This window comes from Mya arenaria, chromosome 8 (genome assembly GCF_026914265.1).
Source record: "Mya arenaria isolate MELC-2E11 chromosome 8, ASM2691426v1".
Classification (NCBI taxonomy): domain Eukaryota; kingdom Metazoa; phylum Mollusca; class Bivalvia; order Myida; family Myidae; genus Mya; species Mya arenaria.
The window spans coordinates 19,094,123-19,116,219 of record NC_069129.1 but is presented as its reverse complement, the minus strand read 5'-3'; the positions used below and the strand labels follow the sequence as shown (position 1 = coordinate 19,116,219).

The window sequence follows — 22,097 nt, the reverse complement described above, 5'->3', positions numbered from 1 at the left end:
AAGGGGTACGTTTATTCTGAATTCAGGGGTGTTAATCTTTACTTCATATAAAACGGTCAACGAATACCGCAGGAAAATGCGAACATTATTGCAATGGTATGCAAGTCATAATGACACAATATTTCTGAATAATTTAAAAACAGAAATTAAGAGACAAGAAATTATACTTGCTTACACAAAATACAAAAACTATATTTGAATAAAATTTAATGGCATCGTCCGTTTTTCTCACGCTGACACCTGGAATTAATAGTCAGTTTCAACTTGTCATAGAAATGATGCACTGAGTTTCATAGATTTTTTTTTTTTTTTTGAGGTCTCGAGGACCCCTTTTATTTGCTCCGTAATAGGGACCATGGGGTCGGGGCCATCCCCATGGGTCCTTACAACATTCAAAAACAGTAATATTCAAAGTGCATGCAGTTATCAAGTTACAGTTTTAACAAAAATGTTTAGATATTTAGAATAGCAGTACTATATATTGCATATGTTTAATAAATCTGAGTTTGAAATGTTTTTACCTTCGAAAGCAAAAGTGGTAAAAGCATAGCAGCAGGTACAATGCACTTCAAAAGTGCCTTTTTATTGATTGAGATCAACATAAAAATGTACATTGTACTCGTATGATTTTGTTTTTCTTATCCGAAATAAGATATTATTTTATGCTCGAAAGCAAAAGGAGTAAAATAAGGCAACGGATGTTTATCAACAAATTATAAATAAATAACAGCTAAAGCTTAATAGTAAAGCTGGTAAACACTTATACAAGTTTACACATGACAACAGTCCTTAAGGTGTCTGACTAAGTGTCATACATTCTGAAAAAAGAGCCAAAATGAGACATCAAATAATAAAGTACTCTTTAACTAATTCTACTGACCGGTTATTGTCAGACCATTTTAATTGGTCTATAGTAGATATTTTAATGTCCAGTAACATCAGCTTAATATCTGTTTATTTCTGTTCATTGTTTATGCAGTTTCTACTTTTCCACATACGCCACTTTGTTTCTAACAGTATAGTGTTTATTATTTTGCATTTTGTTAGAAAAATAAAGAGTCCAAGCAAGGCTGTTGATAGTTGGTTTGTTATTTCTATTTGTAATGTGTTTAAGGCTATATTTTCGACAATCGGAATTATTTACTGCCAAAATGTTTGCGCGTGCTTACATTTCCAGAACAGATGAGTTAACTTTTCTTGTTCACTGTTGCAGATTTTACATAGTCCGTCTGAATAATTCATTTTGCTAAGTTTTTGCTGCGTGAAAATCGTTTGGTGTAATATTTTGAATCGCAACTGTTTTGCTTTTAATGACGCTTTTGATTTGTATAGACAACTCCAAATTTTGGTCCACGGAACGGAAATATTTAAAATATTATCCCATTTTCGTTCACTTCCTAACTTTGAAGTTTTACTATTAAACAGTTGGTGGATGTCCTTTAATTTTAAATCGTAGTAGTCTATATCTTTGCCTGTTTTTCGGCGTAGTTGGATGTTGTCAGATATTTTTATTTGTATGTTTGTAGTATGTTTAGCTTTATCGGCTTGTAAACATTTTGTAACTGCCGTTTTAATTGTGATCCATTCTGATATCCAGTTTCGTTTGTAATTTAATTGCGTGTATAAATCTTTATCATCTAGAATTTTTTCCTGTTCAGTACTCCAGATATGTTCGAGATTTATTAATTTACTCTTTGTGAAGGATCTGAAAAATAACGGATTATTGCGAAAGAATATTAAATGATTTCCGAACAGCCGTGTATTCATGTTTGATTCATTATTTGTCAATAGGTTGACAAAATCACACCAGTCACTAATAGCCTTTATATAGAAGTGATTATTTCCGAGTGACAATCTCATGTTTTTTAATGACGAGCATTTACATAAAAAATAGTTTTCTTCGTATCTGTCATCTTCTGATTTCAGATAAAATTTGTCTATTGTGTTCCAGTTTTGTGGTTCAGATTGAATGAATCTGTAAATAGATTTAACATTTAATGCCTTGCAAATTACGGTTATACTTGGCATGTTCAAGCTGCCTTGATCGCGTTGTAATTGACAAGTAGTTGTGTTTATTAACGGTTGTTTATTTTCCCATATAAAATCCGAAATAATTTTATCGATCATTTGCGAATACTTGTCCGATATACCGTTTATTTCGATTTCATAAAGAAGCTGAGATATAACAAACATTTTTACTATCAATACTTTCCCTTGCAGCGTTAAGTTGCGTGATTTCCAAATGTTAATACAAGATATTATTTTATGCTCGAAAGCAAAAGGAGTAAAATAAGGCAACGGATGTTTATCAACAAATTATAAATAAATAACAGCTAAAGCTTAATAGTAAAGCTGGTAAACACTTATACAAGTTTACACATGACAACAGTCCTTAAGGTGTCTGACTAAGTGTCATACATTCTGAAAAAAGAGCCAAAATGAGACATCAAATAATAAAGTACTCTTTAACTAATTCTACTGACCGGTTATTGTCAGACCATTTTAATTGGTCTATAGTAGATATTTTAATGTCCAGTAACATCAGCTTAATATCTGTTTATTTCTGTTCATTGTTTATGCAGTTTCTACTTTTCCACATACGCCACTTTGTTTCTAACAGTATAGTGTTTATTATTTTGCATTTTGTTAGAAAAATAAAGAGTCCAAGCAAGGCTGTTGATAGTTGGTTTGTTATTTCTATTTGTAATGTGTTTAAGGCTATATTTTCGACAATCGGAATTATTTACTGCCAAAATGTTTGCGCGTGCTTACATTTCCAGAACAGATGAGTTAACTTTTCTTGTTCACTGTTGCAGATTTTACATAGTCCGTCTGAATAATTCATTTTGCTAAGTTTTTGCTGCGTGAAAATCGTTTGGTGTAATATTTTGAATCGCAACTGTTTTGCTTTTAATGACGCTTTTGATTTGTATAGACAACTCCAAATTTTGGTCCACGGAACGGAAATATTTAAAATATTATCCCATTTTCGTTCACTTCCTAACTTTGAAGTTTTACTATTAAACAGTTGGTGGATGTCCTTTAATTTTAAATCGTAGTAGTCTATATCTTTGCCTGTTTTTCGGCGTAGTTGGATGTTGTCAGATATTTTTATTTGTATGTTTGTAGTATGTTTAGCTTTATCGGCTTGTAAACATTTTGTAACTGCCGTTTTAATTGTGATCCATTCTGATATCCAGTTTCGTTTGTAATTTAATTGCGTGTATAAATCTTTATCATCTAGAATTTTTTCCTGTTCAGTACTCCAGATATGTTCGAGATTTATTAATTTACTCTTTGTGAAGGATCTGAAAAATAACGGATTATTGCGAAAGAATATTAAATGATTTCCGAACAGCCGTGTATTCATGTTTGATTCATTATTTGTCAATAGGTTGACAAAATCACACCAGTCACTAATAGCCTTTATATAGAAGTGATTATTTCCGAGTGACAATCTCATGTTTTTTAATGACGAGCATTTACATAAAAAATAGTTTTCTTCGTATCTGTCATCTTCTGATTTCAGATAAAATTTGTCTATTGTGTTCCAGTTTTGTGGTTCAGATTGAATGAATCTGTAAATAGATTTAACATTTAATGCCTTGCAAATTACGGTTATACTTGGCATGTTCAAGCTGCCTTGATCGCGTTGTAATTGACAAGTAGTTGTGTTTATTAACGGTTGTTTATTTTCCCATATAAAATCCGAAATAATTTTATCGATCATTTGCGAATACTTGTCCGATATACCGTTTATTTCGATTTCATAAAGAAGCTGAGATATAACAAACATTTTTACTATCAATACTTTCCCTTGCAGCGTTAAGTTGCGTGATTTCCAAATGTTAATACAAGATTTTATTTTAGCGATGAAAGAATCATAAATAAGATCGTGGTTAATGTTATATCCATGGTGAATTCCAAGGGTTTAAACGTTGTTTTTTGTCCACGATATGTCCTTAAACTTCGGTGAGTTTTTTTAATCTACCTATAAGCAGACCGGTTGTTTTCGATTTATTTAGTTAAGATCCGGATGCCTTTTCATAGTCCGATAAATTGTGAAATATATGCGGAAGAGATTTTTCATTTCTGCGAAAAAGTTGAGTATCATCTACAAATATGCTGATTCGCACTTCTCTGTTATCCATATTGCGAGACGGAAGTTTTATACCCTCAATATTGTTATCCTGGCGGATCGCAGTTGCCATGGCTTCCGCTTGAAGGATATAGATCAGGGGGGCGATCGGGCACCCCTGCTTAATAGAACGAGACAGACTGAAAAACTCGGAAATGAAACCGTTGGTTTTTATTGCAGCTTTGGAGCCGTATAGCATCATTTTGATGTATGACCTAAAATTTTCGCCAAAATTGAATTTTTCCAGGCATTTTTCCACCCATAACCACTCAACCCGGTCGAAGGCTTTGGTTTGATCGAGAAAGATTATAATGCCTTCTTAATTATATTCATCGACGTATTTTATTACATCTTGTATAAATCTGTTCGCCTCACTAATATACTTGCCTTTTACATAACCTTTCTGATCGGTGTGAATAAGTTTTGGAAGCATCGGCTTAAGGCGCTCTGAAAGACATTTTGAAATTATTTTATAGTCAACGTTAAGCAATGTTATCGGCCGCCAATTTTTAAGCAAGTCTCTATCGCCGTTTTTATAAATTAATGATATAATACCTTTATATTGAGAGTCAGTAAGTTTTTTATTATCACATATTTCATTAACTACCATCAGGAAATCTTCTCTTATAATATCCCAGAAAAATTGGTACCATTCGGCAGTGATTCCATCCTCCCCGGGGGATTTCCCACGTTTAAAAGTTTTAATAACGTTGTCAAGCTCAGTTATGTTTAAATTTGATTCTAGTTTATCTTTATCTGATTCAGAAAGTTTTGTTGGTAATTTGTTTATTAGTCTGCCCATTGAGACGGAATCAGTGCCTTCAGAATTTAATAGCTTTTTATAGTATTTTGTTTGTTCTTCTAATATCGAATCTATACCATATTTAATCGTCCCCGAGTCTGTTTTAATGTGATGCCATAATTTATTTTTGCCGCGTTGTTTCTCTTAACTAAATAAGAAGTCTGACGACTTTTCGTTGTATTGAATTAAATTAGCTTTCGAGCGTAATTTATGGGCTTCTAACTTTGAATCATAATAGTCCGCTATGAGCTGCTTTATGTTTAATATTTTCTCAATTATTTCGGGAGTGAGGTCTTCAGATAGTAATTCCGAGAGTGTTTTTCTAGTTTTTAAATATTTGTTTTGGAGCGGCTTTTTGACTGGGAATATTCTAAAGTGATAGCTCTAATTTTAATTTTTGACATTTCCCACCATTCACTGCAACTAGCATATGACGTTTTATTATGTTTCCATGATGACCAAAATGTTTTGATTAGAGAAGCATATTCTGTGTCGTTTAATAACCTTGTATTGAACATCCATAGTCCCGTTCCGCGAGCTACATTTTCGGTATTTATTTTAATTTCAATTGTATTGTTGTCTGTAAAAATTCAAGGTACAATTTTGCATTGTTCAATTTCGTCATCAATACTTTTTGAACTGAGAAAGAAGTCTATACGGGACTTTGCATTATTTCTTATAAAGGTGAAGCACTTGGTGCCCTGATTTCTTCGACGCCAAACGTCTTCTAAGTTAAGTTTATTGCACAGGGCTTTTAATTCTTGACACCCTTCATCTGCTTTCACATCGACAGTTGCAGCCCCTTTCCGATCGAGGCTATTATCGAAAGTACAGTTAAAATCGCCTCCAATAATATGGTTACAATTGTTTCCTAACGAGTGCTTTAATTTATTGAAAAAAACATTTCCGATCATTGCCGGCATTTGGCGTATATACATTAGTAAGTTGATAACACGAGCCTTCCGAGAGAGTGGCTCTTAACGATATAATTCTACCGTGCTCGTCATTAAAGATACTATTTTCAACTATATGTAGGTCAATATTTTTTTAATTAAAATTGCGACACCTCTTTGATTGGCTACTGCCATTATTCCAAATAATATTCCCCCCCCCCCGTGATTTAGCCCATAGAGAAGCTTCGGATTCATTCGCACACTGCGTTTCTTGCAAATATACAATATCTGCTTGAGATAGTGAAATATTTTCTCACGCTTAATTTTATTCCGTATTCCGTTAACATTCAATGAGCCATTTAGTAATATAAGGGAATATCAAAGTTAATATGTACTATCTAATTTGCCTTGCTTGGTGAGCCTATCATTAGACGGGGACGGATGTGAGTCTTGACTTCTTAGCCTCTTTGGTCTGGGGGTGGCGAGATCAAGCTCGTCCGACATATCATCTACCAGAAAAGCGGCTAGGTTGTCGTAAAGACGCTCAGCGCCGACATTATTTACATGAATGCCAGAAGGGTCTTTTGCATCATACAGTGACTTCCCATTTTGTTGAAAGATTTCGTCATTATCGACGTAGTGGTAACGCCTAGTGGAAATGCAATGCTGCAAGACCGCTTTACAAATTTTGCGTTTTCATTGAAACGTTTGATCGGAGAACTTTTTCCAAGTCTCGGTATGCTGCTAGAAAACCCTACACTAGCCTTAGGCCACCTGCTTTTAACAGACACGAGTGCATCAATGGCATTTTTAACAACTGTATCTCGTTTATCATGTTTCAGGTCATTGGTACCTAAGTGAACAGCCACTAAGTACACATTGATTGGTGCTTGACTACTGTTCAATATAGCTTCGATCTCATCTAGGTTCGATCCCGATTTCGATAAGTTCAAAACATTGCCGTCTTTTATGTTATGTCGGCACGTGTTTGAGTCACCACTCACTAGTTTTGGTAGAGTCAGGAGATCTGTGTAAGAGCACTGACTTCCGGTTTCGCTAGGCTCCGCCCTCTGACTGTTTTCTGGTAATATGTTCTGGTTGCCGGGGGAGGGGCGTTCCCATCTCCGATTGCCGCGGTTGACGGAGTCTGTGTGACCTGCTGACGTTGACACTTCCGGTGTTGGCGTGAAGAGGTTGTCTGCAGCTGTGGTGGTTATGGGGCCGGTGTTGTCCGTAGATCGACACTCTGGTAGGGGGTTACCATCCCCGCCGGCGTTGGAGTTTGGCCTCTTTGATGTGTTAGAACCGTCCTCCGATGAAGAGTCTGAATTCTCCGAATTTAAAGAGTCTCGACCCTCAATTATGTCTGCCATATAGTTCCCATATAGTTATCTTGGGCACTTCATCTGGACATGACCTTCCTCCTTTCATAGAATTAATTTTCATTAAAGTGATCAATAATTAATATATTTAATCTAATATGTACCATTGTTTCAGTATTCCATGTATTTGTTAATTAAAGCTGGGGGTCCATTGTTATATTTTAAACTGAATTATTGCTGAAATTAAGAATATATGTAAGCAAACACCACTGATTCTTTTAATGTCAATTCTTGAAGAATTCCATTTATTTAATGCTGCATCCAGCCACTTTACAAATTCATAAGATTATTAAACTACATGCGACATTTGTAAAATATATCAGTTATGTTTATTATTAATGACCAAATTATCTTGAATCTTTTTCTTTGAATATGAATATGAATATTATATATATATATATATATATATATATATATATATATATATATATATATATATATATATATATATATATATATATATATATATATATATATATATTTTGTATAATTAAATTATGTTCCTACCCATAGGCTTGCAGTAACCTCAACTTGGCACTAAAAGTGCAATCATGTATTATAATTAACTTAATGAAATTATTTTTAGTGTCTGCTTATTTATATCATCATTGTTTCTGTTTAAAAAAGAATGAAACATGATCTCTTCAGTTATTGTCAGCACTATTTAATAATATTTTTAACTATTTAAAAACTAAGCTGTCCCATTGTTGATGTAAAATTTAAGTGTTAGAAGTACTTACTCATATAGTCACCATATTTCCATTTTACAGGAGCATACAGTCAATATACAAGGAGTGTAACATTTATTTTCTATTTTCATTAAACTATAAATGGTCTTAAATTCAAAATCAAAGTCAATTCTTATGTAGATACCAATAACCAGAATCAGCAATGTTAAACAGCATATAGTACACAAGCGGCTCCATGAAGTTCATTTTATGATGTTTTCTTGACGGCACATTTGTCATATAACCTCAGAACCTTGGTCCTCCACTGGTAGCAATCTAAAGAAAAGTAAAATTATTTTGTAATCATTAAAATTATATGTTGTCTGTGAAAATCAGCCTCATATCTTAAATGGCTGATTAATGAATATTGGGCGCGGATATGGAAATATGCCTTGGGGGGGGGGGGAAATTAACAGAAGCGTCGGTAAGAGATGATGGCTTTCACAATAAACAAACCAGTTATTAATATTTTGCTTTCACTCAAATGACAGTATACTGATAATTTACAGAAGAGAAAAACACATCTTATTATTACCTCACTGCTCTTGGTGTCTTTAATCATGTGCATATTATATGTTCTAACATCACACTGGCTCTGCTAGCTTTCGGAAACGGTTTCGGGGGCAGGTCCAAAAATATCCTCTTGAACACTAGTATCCGACATCGCGTTTTCTTCAGAGTCCACGTCGGAATGAGCAGACTTTTTGTGTCGTAACATATTATCTTGCCTTCCAAAATATCACACTGATGCATAGTCCTCAACGTCTCGAACGATACTGAGTAGGAGTCGGGACAGCATTCAGCTTAATATTTCTCCAATGGTCGTGATGGACTCGAGCTTGTTGGAGTTCTGCCTGGGCTTTCCTTCCTTAGAGGACGCCTCTTTTCTAGGTCGCTTGTTGTTCGTCTTACGAAGGCTTTCCGACTTGGCCCTGGGACTCTTGCGATTACGTCTTTTACTGGCTTCCGCCATTCGCTGTAACTCCAGATCTATCAATGTCCGGGTAGGCTTTGACTGGCGTTCCAGCATACTCTTGGCGATAGCCGTCGTCTGCTCAGCTGGTAAAACCATTCTTATCACCATTTTGGAATAAGGCACCTGATTTGTTTTGCGAACACCCTTTTTAAACTTCCTGTTTGCCGGCTTGTTATTTCTATCGAACAAATCCATTTTTAAATACACGTCTTTACCTCTCGACATACGCCAGTATTGTGTCACGAGTTTTAGTTTCCAGTCTAAGTTTCAAATGAACGAAAAATGTTCTCCTATCTTGAAACGTTTTATCGCAGCATACGCATTTATTAGAATAATACGCACTAGTATGCCCTATTCTTAAATGATGCAAAAGATTTCTCCAAAAGAGGAACACGTAGGCGCATTTAGTACATTGAAATATGCTATTTTCTTGCGCATTGCGTTCAATCTTTGCGGACGTTTTCTATCCCTCAAAAGTCCATCTCATTGTCTCTGTTGTATCTCATTGGAAAAAGGAGGGGCAGTGAGGAGGCAACGAGGAAGCAATGAGAAGGTATGAGGAGGCAATGGGGAGGTATGAGGATGCAATGAGGAGGTATGTGGAGGTAATGATGAAACAATGAGGAGGCAATGGGGATGTATGAGGAGACAATGAGGAGGTATGTGGAGGTAATGATGAAACAATGAGGAGGCAATGGGATGTATGAGGAGGCAATGAGGAGTTGTGAGGAGGCAATTAGGAGGTATGAGGAGGCAATGAGGAGGTATGTGGAGGTAATGATGAAACAATGAGGAGGCAATGGGGATGTATGAGGAGACAATGAGGAGGTATGTGGAGGTAATGATGAAACAATGAGGAGGCAATGGGATGTATGAGTAGGCAATGAGGAGTTGTGAGGAGGCAATTAGGAGGTATGAGGAGGCAATGAGGAGGCAATGAGGAGGCAATGAGGAGGCAATGTGGAGGCAGGAGGAGGCAATGAGGAGGTATGAGAAGGCAATGAGGAGACAATGAAGAGGCACTGAGGAGTAATGAGAAGGTATGAGGAGGCAATGAGGAGGTATGAGGAGGTAATGAGGATGTATGATGAGGTAATGACAATAACAATATAGAGGCAATGAGAAGGCAATGAGGAGACAGGCAATGAAGAGTCATGCCTCGCTTCCTGACCTCTCACTCCTTAACTAACCTTATACTTCCTCATAAAAACTAAAAACGTTTTCTATAACATAACTGAGAAACGTCTTCGTTAACAGGGCTGAAAATGCACCCTCCTTATACATGCACACAATTGCTAAAACTGTCGCTGTAAACATAACATCAGATATCGTTACATTTTTAAAACTAATTCATCTTTGTATGCCCTTTGTGACACGATTAATATCGCGAAGTCAAGGAATGTCTCTTTAGATATATGAATTATCATAACTTTAAAAGAGTCGCACTTTTAAAGTTTACAATTGAATAAAAATGAACTTAACCCCTCTTCTTTAAGCCTCAACATGATTAGACTCTTATATGATTTAAGATTCACTTCGATGGCATACGCAAGTTGCGTCATTCCATTATGTTATAACTTTCAAAAAGGAAACCGAGAATATCGAAATTATTAAATAAATATAATTGAATACAAATTAGTATACGCGCGAAAATGAAATCATAAGTATCGTTGAGTCACGAAAGCTTATCACGTGAATATCATTCTGAAATACCATATACTGGATTTGAAATTAGACGTCTGATTTGGTTAGTGTATTATTAGTATTAACTTTAGCCTAAGATACGTTTTAAACACCTGTATAATTATGTTTCTATATTATACATAAACCCGGAAATAATACCCTTAGGTTAGTTTAAAACGGCTGTTTAGATTCCACTATTATACATTGCATTTTCCCTTCGTTAAACGGGAAACAATCGCTTATATTTCAACATAAACATTAATTTAAAATAACTCGTTCAATACCTTTCAACCGAATCTGGTTTTATCAATGAGTAAAGAAACTTAACACTGTTTAAACCAAGGAAAACGTAACCGCAAAAAGTGGTATGAATAGATAACATGAAAACTGAGTCAATACATATTTTACAAAGTATGACTAATACTCAAAATACTGTCTCATATTCCTAAACGCTTTGCTATTGTATGACTTCGTATGAAAAAAAGTATCGCATCATCGCCCTCGTTGCCCCTTAAAATAGTTTCTTCATAGCGCTTAAAACCTCTTTTGCAGTCTTCCTTTTTAGTGGTTGCACCCAAAGCCTTCTCGATAGTATGTCAATTGCACAAAGCAGATATCGAACGTCATCATTCTGCTCGGCTAGGTTAAACACCGACAAAAGATCTATATCTAACTGCTCACCGATGGCTGACACACGTACATTTGCTGTCTTATATTTATGACGTCTCGGCCTCTGGAGAGAATAGGCGTCCTGATCATTTAACCATTGTTTAACGTACTTCTTCGTAAAAATTCCAGGATGCTTTTGCTCAACCATGTCAAACAGCTTCTGAGGTCCAGCAAATGCCGCTGGGTTTCTACTGTTAAAATCACACCGTCGTAAAATATCACCCCTTTCTGTGTCAGCCATGTGCAACGGTACAATGATGATATTGCTGACTTATATCCCAGTTATATACCGAGTCAATGACCAGCAGAGCTCGTAAGGTATGTATCTAAGATAAGAAACCCTACTAGGTGTTAAGCAAAACCGGAGTATGCAATTGCCTCCCCTGGTATAGCGCTCGTAATGTATAACAATATACACCCCACCTCTAGGGTTAAGGTCGAGGTTAAGGACTCCAGTAAGGCTTAGCTCGACTACGTCACACGCATACCATGGTTTAAGTGGCAAATGGCCCCAGGTGGCTCTTTCCCCCAGGTGGCTTTTACCCCCAGGTGGCTTTTAGCTCCAGGTGGCTTTTGGCCCTAGGTGGCTTTTTCCCCCAGGTGGCTTTTGGCCCTAGTGACTTTTGGCCCCAGGTGGCTTATGGCGCCAAGTGGCTTATGGCCCCAGGTGGCTTCCCCCACCCCCATAGTTCCCATACTTCTCTTAATTTATATCTTTCGGAAATAATTAATAAACGGGATTTTGAATAAAGTGAAACTCTAAACTCAGTAGAAAATATTGTTGTATTGTTGTTTTGGACTTTGTGAGGAATATTCTGTGCAAACATGCTCTTCTCTCGACCTCAATGTTTCTGGTGGTTACAACTCTATGCTCAAAGGGAGTAAACAATGATGTTTGATATGATATTACAAAGTAATCATGTATGCCGAGGTTCTTTTTATACTGACAAGACAAGTTTATATCATAGTAGTTAACATTTACTTATAATAACTGACACAACAAGTCATGAGAACAACGATTTAAATTAGATTAAACCGCGAAGAAGCATGCAGATTCGGTCGCGCGCCGTACACGATGCTTGTAGATTGTTAAATATTTCTTATTTAGTATTTGAGGGACCTGTAAAATGTGAACACATCTGTATCAATCCGTAATTTGAGTAATGTCGATAAGGGCTTCTGTCACAGATTTCATGTCTGCATTTTTTTTTAAATGTTTCAAAAAAAGATAAAATTGAAACTGACAGATGATAAAAATTTGAACAAATTTTGTAAATTCAAACATAACTTCATCAAATTTTTCAAGCGTAATTTATTACTACAGTTTAACCTCGTTGTCCAAGCATATGGTTTAAGGCTTATTAACACCGACCACTTATTTTCTAGTTTCTTTTCAATTTCGATTCAAATACTATTGTTGTCAACTTTAACGATATTGACATAAAATGTTGCATTGCGAAATGCCTTCTCCCCCAGCGCTTAATTATTATCGATATTCAATTTGTAACTCAAGTTTGCATTGATTATGTTATTGACAATCTATATTTGAGCTTTCAGCACTCTATTATTGGCATTGCGGCGCGTCTAGTACTTTATGAATAATATGCAATAATCATTCGGTCTGTCCAATTTAGTTCACTAGATAATGCAAATTATTCCGTGCCCCGCTTTATAGCAAACTCGTTGAGTGCTTTAAAAGGAACGAAATCACAACAAAATATGGTCGCAATTCAACAAAGTGGACGAAACACATTGCCATCAACAGACACTGTGTCAGGATAGTCTTTGTAATAACGTTTTATTTCCGTTGTTAAGTTTAACTGGGTATATCTGTGTACATTTAGTTTATATCGGTTGAATAACGGCTAGAATGAGCCATACATTTCGGATAAAACCAATGATACAGCTGAATCCTCAATAATGAATATTCTGTAATATGTTTAAAATTGTAAATCTGTGAAAAGTTAACCTTGTTGCGGCACGGTGAGCTCGAACACACGACCTATGGAACAAAAGCATTGCAAATTACAAATTCAGTCCTGACTGGCACTTCGGCTTATTTAATACTGTATTGTTCCCTATCGTTAGTTAGACATAAACGTGACTGAACTTGAAGCTTACACACGATAGTCGTCTTTAAGTTATTGCAGTTTGAGTTTGCAAATAATAAGACATTAAAATTGGTTATTGGTAAAAGTCCTGTAATTTGTTATCATTTCTTTAGAAATGGACAGTTTAGTAGCATATCGTTTCTACAATTGAAATTTAATTAAAAAGCACACACATGTGAGAACGAAACTAAGTTGGTCCGTAATCTATTTTGAGTTGTATAATTACATTTGTAATCAATATAAGCTTTACAAATATTTTCATTGAAATTGCCATAGCCTGCAGCGTGATACTACAAGGGAGATCGAAACAAGACTAAAATGGCGAATGTTCAGGTAAAGGATATGCTAAAAGATGAACAAAAAAGGAATCATGTTTCATGTCAGATCGCTCTTGATAAAACAGGCGAGGCCGTGTTGCCTTTTACGGAGGACAAACTCAAGAATGTACATCAGCAAATCTCACAACAGGTCTGAAATCAGCCTATTTGTCAACAACGACGATGCAGTGAGGTTATGCGAGATGTCAACAAGTAAGACTTTTTGCATTGCTCTATTGTGTACATCTCTAAGACTAAGGTTATGTGATACAAATATTGACTATAATCTGATATTTAATGGCAGAAAACCATAATCATTCATTTATTTAATAACACAGGGTTATTTGTATATCTTAATTCACCGTGGATTCTTACGAACACAATCAGCAAAAGTCTTCTTGACTGACATAATTTCTTGGAAAACTTCCATTTATACGTACATTGGAAAACGTAGTACGGAAATGACGTAAGTTGAATTGTACCAGCTTTGTCCGCTTCCAAATGTGTTTGTAATTGCTGAAATGTATATCAATGAGGTGCTATTTATAGATTATGAATATGAGAAAGGAACACCCCGATCCCATGATAAATACTTATGCATGGATGGATTACCATATTACTTGGTACAAATGTTGTCCTCATTGAGAAGATGTGCAGTGATCTTGACCCGGGTCCATACCTCAAAGATCAAGGTCACACGAGACAGTTAAAGGTCAGAATACACATGCTCGTGTCCGCGCTATAACTTACTTATGCATTGATGGATTACCATATTACTTGGTACAAATGTTGTCCTCATTGATGTCCATACATCAAAGGTCAAGGTCACACGAGACATTTAAAGGTCAGGGTACACATGCTCGTGTCCGCGCTATAACTTACATATGCATTGATGGATAACCATATTTCTGGGTACAAATGTTGTCCTCATTGATACAATGTGCAGTGATCTTGTATAGATAATTTCACATTAAAAGTTAGCAACGGTGGCGTTAACAAGGTTGTTATCTTAACCAGTTCTGAACAATCGGCCTATATCTTGCTTCGCCGAATATGTTCTGGAAAAATGAGAAACTGAATATTCATCCTTCATTTAATAAATTGCTTTTGCGCGGAGAAAAGGGTAATTCATAACATAAAAGTAAACTTAACCGATACACTTAAAACTTCCTTATTACCAGTAGTTTATGATATGTAATGAAATATATTTGCATTTGCAGATGGTGCATCACCTGTGGATTGTGGAGGAAAGCGTTGGTTGGGTTTCATTCAAATCAGCGGGAACTGATATGGCATAAGCTTCAATCATAGGAATGGCCAAAACATCACATGAACCTTGTTGAAGTATTTATGCTGCAAAATTGGGATAAAGCTAACTTGAATGCGAATGATTTATCAGTGGCGTTAACCGTATAGAAAAAGTGTTCAGTCTTTCCAGCTACAGTATTGCCTTTGGCTAACAAACTTCGGAAAAGCAGAAACAAGATAGCTCACACAACATCGCTAGTTGGAAATGACAAACTGTATTTTATAACATAAAGCAGGTTATTTAACACGCAGATGTGGTCAACTACTTACAAAATCCCCACGAGATACAAAACATTATCACTGACCTTGAAAATGGTGACCTTTTTTAAATATGAAAACGAGTTAAAAGAAATAATGAACAACACCAATGAAGTGAAAAAGAGACTACATACTATTGATAAAAAGCTTAACATGGTACATGAACACCAAACGAATACGTTTAGAACTATGCAATGGATTGTCATAGCAACGTGTATGGTCGTTTTGGCTGCTGTACTGGTGGGAGTAAACTTACCAGCCTTACAGACGATCATCAAAAGATCACAATTTCAACCACCAATGGAGAAAACGGGTCAGATTTTATTATTTTTTACAATTTACCATTTATTCATTTCATTAGAATAGTTAAATAGCATAAATAAAGTGAAAGAGAGACTACGTACTATTAAATGGATTATCATAGCAGCGTCCATAGTCATTTTGACAATTGCACTGTTGTATATGCAACCATGGTTACAGATGATCTTCACTAGACCACAAATCAAACCAAACGGGGAGAAAACGGGTCAGGTTATTTTTTTCTTTTACTTTACATTATCGAATTAATGCCTTAGATCATTTTAAAGTTTAAACGCAATCTTTAACACAAAGTTATGTATTAAAGGTTCATTTTTCAACATTTAACGATTACGATAATAATAAAAATAAGTAACGTTTTACAGGTTGTCTGCAGGACTATTCGCCTTTGTTTCAAACATCGACAATATTTGTGGATTACTTCAAACATCATGGACCCCTCGTTGGCCGGGTATGGATGTTTCAGTTATTGGATGAACAACTGAAAAATACCAAGAAAAACGGCATTCTACTCGAAGCTGACATGGGGTACGGGAAATCTGCTATTGCTGCTCACATTATATGTTCTAAAGAGGGTGACCAAGGTATGGAAATGAGAAAACGTCTTATTGCTTTTCATATTTGTAAATTTGATGCCAAGAAAACATACCAGGCAGGATTCTTTATTCAACGATTAGTTTCAATGATCTCAAACAATATTCCAGAATTTAACGAGACTATTAACGACTGTTTACATTCCTTCAATACCGAGCAATGCGATTCCGACCCGTTTGGTTGCATTGATGAATGCATCATTTTCCCTTTAAAACAAACAAATATATTCAGTGAAGGTAAAGAATACAGACTCATAATAATCGATGCTTTGGATAAATGCTATGAAACATTTTTGCTTGAAGAAAGTAACATATCGTTTAATTTCATGGAACGCCGTGCAGATAAGTTGCCAAGTTGGATCAAGTTGCTGGTAACGAGTAGAAGGCTACCAATAGTCGTGACCCGGAAATGACTCACTTGGGGTTTTTCCAATAATTTGGTCACGTGATGCCGGTACAAATACAAGCGCCATTTGCATTTATCAAAATGAGTACTGTTCTGTTTCGTAGCCGTTCTGTTGCCGACTTACAGCGTTATTTGAGAGAAAGGGGTGTCACATTTAGTGATTCTAGGAAACCTGCGTTAGTAGAACTCTGTAGTTTGGCAGAAGAGCTGAGGATTGAGGTTGATCCCGACGGATTATTAGAAGATCGGCCTGAAGCCGTCTGTCAGAAGCTGATGCTGAGTGACATGTGCCTTGTGTCTCCACAACGGCTGTCTGGGACTAGCGATCTGTCTATCGTGCCAGTTCTGTCAATTTTTGACATCTACAATTACTTAATAACTTTCAATAACTATGATCACGCCTCCCTAAGGGCATATCACCAACTTGAGGGATATTCTATGTTCCGAGATGGCTATACACGAGGTATTGAGACAGTGCCATATCCCAATACTGGTAAGACTCTGTAGGTATGTAGTTGTTTTAAATACTATAATTTGATGATGATGATGATGATGATGATGATGATGATGATGATGATGATGATGATGATGATGATGATAAAAATCTTGTCATTATGCATGTACATTTACCACCATTTTGAAACAAATAATGTTTTAAATAGCACACAAATTTCATGTGTGCATATAAATTTATGTCATGAAGTTTAACAGGAAAGGTTATTTTTCAATTGTTTTATCAGACGCTTAATTAATTGTTATGCTATCATTGCAAGTAAAAACAATTCAGCAGCATATTGAATTATGATGCATAAAATGTATGTTTTATTCTTTGTTGCAGCCTTTGTTGCTGTGAAAGCCAATGTGAAACCGCGGACGAATGATAAAGATCCAGTATCCAAGAGAGGCTACTTCAGCTGTTGGATCATGATGAAGAACAGTGACGAGGGATCCATTCTATCTGCTTATTGCAGTTGCAAAGGAGGGTAATGGTCTAATTTACTCCTCCTTAACTACACTTCATGTTTAATACTTGTCACAGATCTATGCAGAAAAGTATGTGGCCTGTCCTGGGAATCGGACCAGGGACCTGTTCTTGAAAGTTGTATGCTCTACCAACTGAGCTAATCAGCCCTGGAAAACTGATAAATTCAATTAATAGAACTGAGACATAGATTCCCTCTAACTTGCTGGACCATATATCCACTGGCTAGATTTGTTAAACTGCAGTGCAGTCTCACTGACATGCAGGGTACTGGCCACGGTCCCTTTGTTGGACACAATTTCTCACATACTCAGAAAAGTTTGAAGCCCGTCTGGAGATTGAACCCAGGACATCCTGTGCACAAAAAATTATCTACCAACTTATATAACCGGCCCTGGATAACTTGTATTCTCTGATCTGTATAACAGTTCAGTACCATGAACTTGAGTTATACAAAAAACATCCATAGATATAATCTAATATTTAATTTGTTATTTTAGATCATATTTTATCATAGCTTACTTATTGATACTCTTATATAAACCCATTCCAAATTATAAGATATAATTTGATGCCACATATTTATCTATAAGTTTGTTTAGGCATGGATGTTTTGTGGCTGCTCATCTTAATACCATTGCTTTTTGATAGCATTGATGGATGCTGTCGACATGTTGTGGCAACCCTCTTCGAAGTTCTTGACTTTGTACAAGACTTCAAGAAGACCAGCTGTACTTCAGGGCCATGTATGTGGGTTCGGCGTGCTTCTCAGGCCGATCAACTAGGCAAACCTATTCCTGCCTCACAACTTGAGACTTCAATTATGGTGGAGCCCAGGTATATTTCATTTGTCTTTAGTTAATTTACTTTAAGATAAGTTCTATATTTAGCACCCACCATATGAAATTGAGTCAGAGGTAATAGGTGAACTAAATGTTTTTTTAATAATAACCAGGCTGTGTCTGTATTAGTGATGAGCACAGGCTAAGTACCTATTTTGAGTTAATATAAAAATTGGAAAAAATAATTTCTCCTGCATTGTATGTTTTTTGATAAACATGTGTGCACATAAATTATTTTTTCCAATACTTATATTAACTCAAAATTATCTGCATGATACTACATGTACCAAAAAATGCAAAAAAAACCTATTAACTGGAAACTGATGTACTGTGATTTTTGTAACATGTTTTAATGAAATATTAAAGGCTATAAAATATTAGATTAACATCCCTCACCCCTGTCTGAAACCCAATCAATAAGTTATATATATATTTATATATGTATAAATAGATGTATTTTTAAAGATGAAAATAGACTGCCAACAAGCCCCATCTTAAGACAATAACCTTAACATTTCATACTCTGGCCTTTTCTTACTTGCCTACAGTTAAGGTTTTTTTTCCTGTTTGCAGCACACAGACAGCAATGCCCCTGTATTCGCCATTGTCTGATGAGTATCCAGTGCCAGATCCTAACGATTTCCTTGAAAAAGTGAAAATTCTTCAACCAACAGCCTGCGGATTACGTGCCATGTATGACTGCTCATATAAAAAGAATTGTACTTCATCACCTCTGAGCGTCAAAACACCAATGGAAAGAGCTGAACAATTTATGAAGGAACATATATGTGAAAATTTATCTTGTAACTGTTCTAATATATTTATGTATTATTATCTTACTTATTCAGAGAATGAATGTGAGCAAATTGAACAATTAACAAGAGGTCAATCAAAAATAATAACTGGCATCGGATGATAAAAGGACTATTAACTGCATCCAATTTTCATAAAATTACACATTCAACTGATTTAAATCGAACAGCAATTGCGTTACAAAAAAATTCAGTGTTTGCAGAAAACTCTATTCCAGACTCCATATTATTTGGGCAGCGATTTGAAAATAAAGCCCGTGACATTTTTATAAAGACACATAGGTTTAAACATAAACATTGTTCTGTAAAAGTTCCTGGGCTAGTTGTTTCTAATGAAGACCCAATTTTAGCTTGTTCACCAGATGAAATAGTTGATTGCAAAATATGTTGGAAATTTTTTGATTGAAATAAAGTGTATGTATAAATATAAGTGTTTTCACCCTAAAAATGCCTTGAAACTTTCAAATGTCTGTGTTGAAGATGAAAACAATAATTTAACATTGAGGCGTTCACATACATACTTTGACCAAGTAGAAGGACAAATGGGAGTAACTGGCCTCACAGAATGTGTGTTGGTTGGGTACACACACAAAGGCATTTGTTCCATAACAGTTGACTTTGACGAGTCATTTTGGAATAATTCTAAAAATAAATTGTTTAAGTTTTACACTGATGCATACTTTCCACTTTTGAAAAACATATGCTGTACAAATTGAAGGACTAATGCCTTGTCTGTATTCATCTCATGTAGACAGCATAACAGTTTTATTACAACTGTTATTTAGAACATATGTTAAAAGAATTGTTGCTCTTGTGAGATCAATTTATATCTTTAAGGTATATGGTGCACAAATGGCATTCCTGTATTTTTCCATCAATTTCATATTGATGCCTTGTGATACCATTATTTTGGTATAATTTGTACACCAAGTATATTGCTTTCCTGATATTCAAACATGAAAACCATGAAAGGCAATATATCTACAATCACAATATTGCAATATGCTGACCTCCTTTTTATGACAAATGTTACACACTGGCAAAGTTATTGTTAAATATTGTTTTGTTCTATATTTCAAATACAATTGGAGCAATCTTTAAATGAACAAAATTCATATTTGTATTAATGTGTTATTGAATAACATATTCATATTGAAACATACAAGTCTCTCTGCATGAGCTTTTGTACCATAATTGATGTATAAATACCATTAAACATTGTTCGATGTTTGCATCTGTTGTATAGTCCATCTATCTTCTGATATGATAAAAAAGCAAGTTATTAAATGAGGGAGTAATTAATCCAGTTGTTTTTGTGTACTTGCACCCAACTTTACCTACAAGATGTAGGTTTAAATGCTCGAGTGGAAATTCAAAATTCAGGTTCAAGAATGTAATCACACATTTATTACCAAATATAAGTATTGTACATACATATTGATTTCATACTTCCACTTTGGGTTTTGGTTTTATACAAAAGTATACATTATTCCCTGACATAAGAACACATGTACATAAAAATGCTTAATTTTTATACATAAAAAGAATGTATACTCATAAACCTATTTGGCAAAAAAGAGAATGTGGCATTTGCTTTAAGCGAGACATGGCTGTAAGTTGCTAACAACTGCAACAATTGTTGTTATTTGCCTCAACAGAAATCGAAACTTCAATGGAATTATGCCTGACAAAATTTTAAAGGTCTTCATTCTTCGGATAGCTCTTTCAACATGAATTCTAACAGAGGCAATAGATCTTGAACGTTTAATTGCTTTACTGCTGAGGCATTTTCCATGTGTAAATGCCGGTATATTTAGTGTAGCTTTCTTTGGAAGTAACAAGTGCCTTATATTAAAACCACGATCAGCCATTATATCATCGCCTTCTTCAATATTGTCTATAAATCCTGAAACTTGTACAATTTTGGCATCACTTATAGAACCAGGGTAAATGTTAGATATAAATGTAATAGCCCCAGATGGAGATATACCAATTAATTGTTTGAATGTATTTGAATGCTTATAATTTGACCATGTTGCCTTTTGAGCAGCTGGTCTCAATGGCTTTTGTACAAAATACTCAGTACAATCAATAATTGCACGTGTTCTTGGATATCTAGCAAATGATTGGGGTAAGTTTACTTTGACTATTTCTTTTGAAGGCCATATAATTAAAGCCTTTAAACACTGGTGTAACAAATTGGTCCAAGAGATAAAAATTCTACTGACATGACTATTAGATACACCAAACAGGTATGACAAGTGTTTGTTTCCAAATCCCATTCGAATTTTAACTAAACAGAGTAACATTTATTTAAATAATGATTGTGATGTTCTTTTTCTCCCTCGGGTTTGGTTGGAACGTGGAGTGTTCTTGTATTTACAATCCCAAAGCTTAGTATTTTGAGCTGCAGGCAATATCCAGTCAAAAAGCCAGTGAAGAAGTGCTACTGTTGGGAAACCAGTATATTGAAAACATGTAGCATTGGTTTTTAGAATATAGTGAATAAAGTCAACCGATGTGTTATCAGATGTCTGTGTTCCAAAGTCTTTTGTGCTACTAATACTCTCTATTTTAACATCTGGGCTATTTTCACACTGAATGATATCCTGAAACACAGGTAGGTTTAAATTGCATAGAAAGATATTTTCATGTCTGCTGTTATCAGTGCTAAAATTATCACGGTTGGAATATGTTAATTTAGACTTTTTCGACTGCTGTTGAGGTATTCTCCTCTCTGAAGGTCGTTTGCGACTTGAAGTGGCAATGGGTGTTGAGGTGTGGGTGGGGTAGGTGGCAGGTATTGGATCTATGGCTCCCTCAAGGAAGTGCTGAAAATAAATAAACTCATTGTTGTATCAGCTACAAAGAATTTAAGT

General features: G+C 35.3%; 1 protein-coding gene across 1 annotated transcript; it reads left to right on the top strand.

Moving 5' to 3' along the window:
- Positions 1–16,290: 16,290 nt before the first annotated feature.
- On the top strand, positions 16,291–19,322 carry LOC128244828 (uncharacterized). The gene is made up of 4 exons (XM_052962919.1): positions 16,291–17,075; positions 17,421–17,565; positions 18,216–18,401; positions 18,980–19,322. Exons 1-4 carry the CDS (start codon positions 16,625–16,627, stop codon positions 19,320–19,322), a joined length of 1,125 nt encoding a protein of 374 aa, XP_052818879.1. The 5' UTR covers positions 16,291–16,624.
- The last annotated feature ends 2,775 nt before the right edge of the window (positions 19,323–22,097 follow it).